The sequence below is a fragment of the Triticum dicoccoides genome, chromosome 1A (assembly GCF_002162155.2).
Source record: "Triticum dicoccoides isolate Atlit2015 ecotype Zavitan chromosome 1A, WEW_v2.0, whole genome shotgun sequence".
In the NCBI taxonomy this organism is placed as follows: Eukaryota; Viridiplantae; Streptophyta; class Magnoliopsida; order Poales; family Poaceae; genus Triticum; species Triticum dicoccoides.
The window spans coordinates 398,734,140-398,741,284 of NC_041380.1; the positions used below are offsets into that span (position 1 = coordinate 398,734,140).

The 7,145-nt window shown below is 43.6% G+C and overlaps 1 protein-coding gene across 1 annotated transcript; it reads left to right on the forward strand.

Annotated features, from left to right (window-relative positions):
- The first annotated feature begins 824 nt into the window (after window positions 1-824).
- LOC119275718 (WD repeat-containing protein WRAP73-like) lies at window positions 825-5,243 on the forward strand. Its single transcript, XM_037556621.1, has 6 exons — window positions 825-1,089; window positions 2,003-2,491; window positions 3,123-3,344; window positions 3,473-3,557; window positions 4,243-4,353; window positions 4,632-5,243. The coding sequence occupies exons 1-6, from the start codon at window positions 973-975 to the stop codon at window positions 5,018-5,020; spliced, it is 1,413 nt and encodes a 470-aa protein (XP_037412518.1). The 5' UTR covers window positions 825-972; the 3' UTR covers window positions 5,021-5,243.
- Window positions 5,244-7,145: the final 1,902 nt, after the last annotated feature.

Genomic DNA, 7,145 nt, shown 5'->3' on the forward strand with positions numbered 1-7,145 from the left:
TATGGAAACCAATATTCAACGAAAACTTTATGGAAACCATATTTTAAAGTTTTGAAAAAATCTGAACAAAATACGGGATATTAAAAGGGTGATGTTTTATTGCCACACATAGGTAATCATCCTCTTAACATCCCGTATTTTTTTCGAAACTTTAATCATCCTTTTCTTGTGGTTTTCAATGGTTTTCACCGAATGTTGGTTTCCGCATGACATTCTCCCGGGGATGGTACACTAGCACGAAAAATAATAATAAATGTTTTTAAAAAGTTCTGTTTTTTTATGAATGTTCGTGTTAGTGTCGCAAGCATGCTTAAAAAAATTCATGCGAATCGGAGCAGCAATATTTCGTCAGTGAAAAAACAAAATTTGGGGTTCAATATGTTTTTTTGCACATGCCAAAATGCTTAACCTTTTTGCCTTAAAATTTGCAGGTACTATTTGGATGTGATCAAAAACACATAAAAAATTGTCTTGATTTTTTAACATATCAAATATTTTTTTGGGGCCCGGGAGCACGTGCTCCCGGAAGCCAAATTGAATTTCGGGCCGGTACCCACTCTATCCATGATTTTTTTTCTTTTTAAGGAAAAACTCTTCACTCCATTACTATTGTCATCATCAGTCTCTCTAATTCTCTAATTTTTTTCTCAAAAAAAATCAGTCCCTCTAATTTTACTTTACAACAGTAATTCCAGCCTGCGCAAAAAAAAAGTACAATTCCAGCCGACATATCGTTGCGTAGTCCGTACTACACTACGCGCACTTCCGACTTTACGTCTCCACCCTCCGAACGAATTCAAATCCCAAACACGAACCCCTCAAAAGCCTCTAGGAAAATCGACATTCCAACGCAGCCCCCCACCCCCACCTCGCCTGAGCAGGTCGCCGGCGACCGACAGGCCTTCAGCTCGCCCCCAACCCCCCCACCCCTCCCGCGACGACCCGGGGGGAGGCGCCGAGCGAGCAGGGGGGATGGAGTTCACGGAGGCGTACAAGCAGACGGGCCCGTGCTGCTTCTCTCCCGACGCCCGCTTCCTCGCCGTCGCCTGCGACTACCGCCTCGTGGTCCGCGACGTCGTCACCCTCAAGGTATACACGCCACCATTTACCCGGCCTGTTTCTCCCCCGTAGAATTGGGCTGCGGGTCTGGGGTTCATCCCTTTGGGGTAGTTGCTGGCGAATCTGGGATTTGAGGTTCGTGCCAACTGGCGTGCTTCAGATTTGGGCGCCTTGATGCGTGGAATGCGCCCAATTTTAATCGATCCCAGCTTAGTTCAATTTTGACTGAAATCAGATCGACCTGCCATAGCATATGAATCGACATGACACTTCAAACTCGTGTCTGGACTCTCGCCTTGACAAACATTTAGGTCTTTTAGGTCTGTACTTGCTATAACTAAGTAATGTGATTCGACCTGATTGCTCCTAAGTAGCTAGTACTTGCCTTGCTACTGTCTTGGATGATTCAACATTGATGTCTCCTACAACATCTGTAGTACGAGACTTCACATTGTTTAAGGGGTCAATTTTGGGTTGTGAGTGGTATGGGAGTGGATAATACGGGGTTCTGTTTTTCATGTTCAGGTTTAGATGGGTGCATCTGCTCTGCACATATAAATTCTATCTGCTCTTTCAGCTTAGAATGCACCCTTTTATTTGTGTTATCATTACTATTGGTCTAATGTATTGTGTAACTTCTAGATTACTCTTTACTATCTTTTGGATTCATGCAAGTTCCATGAGTTCTTCACGTTTTTATATCTTTTATGCGAAAGTGGCATGCTGTATTATTGTGTTATCATTTCAACTTTGAAGAATGGCTATGTATGTAATACCTTGCATATTGCATCCATTACCTAAGAAAATGTATAATTCCTTACAACTTTGTGCCCATAGGAGTTGCATGAATCTTAAGTTTATGTGATCTCCTTGTCATTATAAGAATGTTAGTCACATCTAGACACTAAAAATTGTAAACACATGCTTTCACTTGCTTGTGCAGGTGGTGCAGTTGTTTTCATGTGTAGACAAGATAAACTTTTTGGAGTGGGCACCAGATTCAGAATACATTCTATGTGGACTTTACAAGCGGCCAATGGTGCAGGCTTGGTCGCTGAGCCAGCCTGACTGGACCTGTAAGATTGATGAAGGATCTGCAGGGATTGCTTATGCTCGCTGGAGTCCTGACAGTCGTCATATACTCACTACATCAGAGTTCCAACTCCGTTTGACTGTATGGTCTCTTGTAAATACTGCCTGCGTTCATGTACAGTGGCCAAAGCATGCAGCCCGAGGTGTTTCTTTCACTAAGGATGGGAAGTTTGCTGCGATCTGCACCAGGCGGGACTGCAAAGATTACATAAATTTGCTCTCATGTCATTCCTGGGAGATAATGGGTGTATTCGCTGTTGACACACTAGACTTGGCAGGTGTTGAGTGGTCGCCTGATGACAGTGCTATTGTGGCCTGGGATTCACTTCTTGAATACAAGGTGCATGTGCTATCTCTACAGAAACTTCCTGGTGTTTTATGTGTTATGGCTTGTGACTGTAGCCAATTCTTATGTATATCTCTATGCAGCAGTTTTAGTTACCCCGTTTGTTATATTATGGTACTCTTCCATAATTATCTTCATTTACAGTATCTCATGATCTTACCTCACATCTTTCTAGTTTGCTTAAGATAGCTAAGTTTTTTAAATTGAGATGACGTTGCTTGAGTTACCTTATTTGTTGCATGGTTGTCATGCCACACCGTGTTATCTTTTCTTGAAGGGCACACAGCAGTTTACTCTTGTGCAACCACTGGTACTTGAGGACATTATTGCATTTGGTTCATGCCATGTACCTATATGTTTAATTTGGTTTTTGATGATTGATCAATTGGAACACGGGGTTATGGTTTCCCTTAAAACATATTGGGCCATGGCTTAAAAAATAATTCCTTGCGCGATCCTTCAAAAGCACCCTCCATTTTTATAGCTAAACCAATCTTGTATTCAACTCTTAAAGATCTTCTTTTGTGTCCTAGACGAAAAATGAGGTGAGATAGTTCAGTGCAGAGGTAACAATTCTGAGGTAGTGAAATGTAAACTGATCATTCAAAGAACATGTCTTGTGCAGGTTCTAATATATTCACCGGATGGGCGATGCCTGTTCAAGTATTCAGCATATGAAAGTGGGCTAGGTGTCAAAACTGTTGGTTGGTCACCTTGTGGACAATTTTTAGCAGTGGGCAGCTATGATCAATCAGTGCGAATATTGAACCATTTGACATGGAAAACCTTTGCCGAGTTCACTCATGCAGCCTCGATTCGAAGTCCCTATAATGCTGCAGTATTTAAGGTAAATCTGTCTATTCCTATCATTAATTCCCATCTTAGCAGATTTACTGTTGTTTTGGTGTTTGAACTCAGCATATTTACACTTTTACTGTCCATGCCATTTGATTATAACAACAAAATATGACACAGGAAGTGGATGACCCATTTCAGCTTGATATGTCAGAGTTATGTCTAAGCGAAGGCTTGTCTCGTAACATGCGAGACAATGGCACTGGTAAGATTACGAAAATGGATTTATACTCATTATTGCTTGTTTCCCTATGTTCACCCATTCATCATACCATTTTCTTAGCATTTCTTGCTTGGCAGTTCCCTTATCAACTGAAATAGGCTGTGCACGGTCTATGGAATTAACCAAAGAAATCATCAAGATGTTACCCTATCTAACAAAATTGAACAAGAGCATATTCTGGGACATCCTTTTTTGTGTGTACAGTCTTATCAGACTTGTAAGCTTAACCTTTCTGATTTTGGCATTTAATGTGATACATCTGAAGATGTATTTACTTTACTTAGTTATTATGTCTTGAGTCTTGACATTGGTAACATTGTACCCTATAGTGTGAGTCACCTTGGTATGTTTCTTTGCATAGTCAGCAAAATAAGTGTCGGTTCTATTTATGTTGGACTTTTTCTTTGAGTGTTGACTTGGTGTAGAGAATACATTACTTTGCAACACCACGTGTAAGTAAAAACTATTGATGGATTGTAGCTTAAGGCCATCTCGGTGTTAAGATGGGCGGTCTCCTCTAATATTTTCTAGATTTGTGGAGACTATGTACACAATAGCTCAAGAACATACATAACCAAACTGACACGTTGTATGCTGCCTTTTGTGTACTTTTGTCAATTATTTCATTGTATTGTTCTGTAATGAATTTTCCTGTTTTGTTTATCAGAAAATGGCTCAGAAGGAGGTTCTAGAGTAAAATATGCTGTGATGGATGTTCCAATCACCGTGCCAGCACAGAAACCAGCTAGTGACAAGCCCAACCCCAAACAAGGAATCGGTTAGCTGCTTTTACTTGTCTTTTTCTGCTCCAATTCATGCCTCTTGCAAGGCCATTTTAAGTAATATCAGTATAGACGTGATGAATAACACTTACCAACAGTCCCTTAGGTGATTTGTCTTGCTGATTCTCAAAATTCTAGCAGAAAAATGTTGAAGAATCAGTGTGTTGTATTACGGAGAAACCCCCATTGCTAAGATTGCAATTGCATCCAGAGTTTCTTTCTGTGCAGAAACCTTGAAATACCTCTCACCTTTCAAGTTACAAACGTTGTGCAGGTATGCTGTCGTGGAGCAGCGACAGCCACTATTTCTTCACCCGGAACGATAACATGCCTACTGTTCTTTGGATATGGGACATCTGCCGCCTCGAGCTTGCGGCCGTTCTTGTGCAGAAAGATCCGATCCGCGCTGCTGCCTGGGACCCTACATGTCCACGCCTCGTATTGTGCACGGAGAGCCCGCACCTGTACATGTGGACACCATCCGGCGCTTGCTGTGTCAACATTCCCTTGCCAGATTTCCGGATAGTCGACTTGAAATGGAACTCGGCAGGAAGCTGCCTCCTCCTGAAGGACCGCGATTCCTTCTGCTGTGCCGCAATCGTATCCGCTCTGCCAGAGGAAGAACCCGATGAGCAAACCGACGAGACCTCCGAAGACGAATGACGTCCTGTGTCTTGCTTGCTGTCAGTTTGAATTGTAGCCATTATCAATGAAGTTATTATGTTGTAACATAGCAGTAGATCGATTTGGGTGCGGGGACTGTTCTGATCTGGAAGGATGAGGAACACGGAAGATGATTTTTCTTCCGTTATACAACTGTTGTTGGATTCCTTGAAGTTGGATAGGTTTTGTAGAGAGCACAAAATCAAATGGAGGATTCTGGTCTGTCCGTGTGCAATTCTTTTTTCTCCCTGTGCTGAAATGGTAAGCAGTTTGTGAGCCAGATAAGCTTATGTTGAGAGTGAACAGCAAAGGAATCCATTCATTTTCAAGCTGAAAAAAAACAAATATGGCTTGCTTACACGGGTGTGGCGACTGATCCAGAAGTGGCTAACTTTGTCCGGCTGCTAATGAAATCGGCAAATTATCTTTCTTATTGTGTCAACTAGCAGCGTGACGTGCAGACTGGTAGTGTGCCAACCGTGACAAAAATGACGCGTAGAGGCATTTGGAAGGGTCGTCGTATCGCGTGAACCCGGGATGTCGAGCGTGCTGCGCGTGCGACTTCTGATAGACACTGGTAGGAGGATCTTCCTCGTGCCATCAACACATGTGTCAAGCGTGCGACGCGTACGATTTTGACCACATTGCATGAACCAGATACGCTGAAATGAAATGGTACGCAGTTTGTGAGCCAGATAAGCTGTATGCTGTGAGTGAACAACAAAGGAATCCATTCATTTTCAAGCTGAAAAACACAAATATGGCTTGCTTCCACGGGTGTGGCGACTGATCCAGCAAGTGGTTAACTTTGTTCAGTTGTTAATGAAATAGAAAAAATATCTTTTTTTTGAACGAGAGGAAAAATATCTTTCTTATTATGTAAACTGGTAGCGTGACGTGCACACTAGCAGTGTGCCAACCATGACAAAAATGACGCGTAGAGGCATTTGGAAGGGTCTTCGCATCGCGTGAACCCGGGATGTCGACTTGTGGAGCGTGCGGCGCGTGCGACTATATCTGGCCAAACCTCGGGCCGGGCCTAGCCAAGCCCGAGGCAAAAAACCCAGGCCCAGGCCTGGCCCGGCCGTCGGGCCTGATTTTTAGGCCCAAACCCGGCCCGAACACATAAAAGCCTGGCAGGCCTCGGGCCTCGGGCCGGGCCTTTTCAGAAAATCGCAAAATTGACGGGCCTAGGCCCGGCCATCGGGCTCAAAATCTAGGCCCGAGCCCGACCTGGGAGCAGCGTCGGGCCGGGCCGGGTTGGACTTTTTTGGGTCGGGCCGGCCGGGCCGGGCTTCCCATGGCCAGGACTACGTGCGACTACACTGATCGGAGGATCTTCCTCGTGACATCAACACATGTGTCAAGCGTGCGACGCATATGATTTCGGCCACATTGCCCGAAACCCCGGTGGGAGGGTGCTTCCATGTGGTGAACAAGTTCGTTTCTCCTATCGAGTTGTGAAAAAAAGTTATGAAGGAAAATCCTATCGAGGCAACAAAATTATCTATGCATTCAGAAGAATATTGTCTGATTAATTATGAAAACCCCGGATAAATCATAAATTCAAGCGTCCACAAACAAACCTAATATAGAAGAAGAAGAAGAAGAAGAAGAAGAAGAAGAAGAATAGAACCCATACACGTCAAGCCTTACCAAGGTTGTCAGAATCACGATTCTGTCATACGATTTTATGACTTTACGATCCAAACTAACCCTTATGATTCTACGATTTCAGTTCTTAGAATCTACGTTTCTAAAATTCTGATAGTGAAGATTCTACGATTTGTCATCCTACCATCGAAGCTCCGATCCAATTCAAAATCGCGATTCTGACAACCTTGAGCTTTACCCACCTTTGGCATGCATTTGGTGATAGGCAACTCTGATTTTGGCGATGAGCTTCGAAGGCGAGACAAGCAAAAGTTGCGCCAATCCAACCACCACAACCAATCCGTCTATCGCAAGCTCATCGTCGCCGGTCGGATGATGCCAAGAGGTTTGATTCCACCGTGACACAAAGAATAGAGTACGAGAATCCATGGGACACGTTGCAGAGCCAACCACGTAGCCCTTGTCGTGATCCATACGTCATAGGTCACCATCTTTGCCACACAAGTCGTCA

Excerpts from the sequence above, each read along its gene's own strand:
- LOC119275718 (XM_037556621.1), top strand. The coding sequence starts at position 973 with ATGGAGTTCACGGAGGCGTACAAGCAGACGGGCCCGTGCTGCTTCTCT. Across the intron at positions 3,345-3,472 it reads ATAATGCTGCAGTATTTAAG|GAAGTGGATGACCCATTTCA; the intron begins GTAAATCTGTCT and ends AATATGACACAG. Across the intron at positions 3,558-4,242 it reads CATGCGAGACAATGGCACTG|AAAATGGCTCAGAAGGAGGT; the intron begins GTAAGATTACGA and ends TTTGTTTATCAG.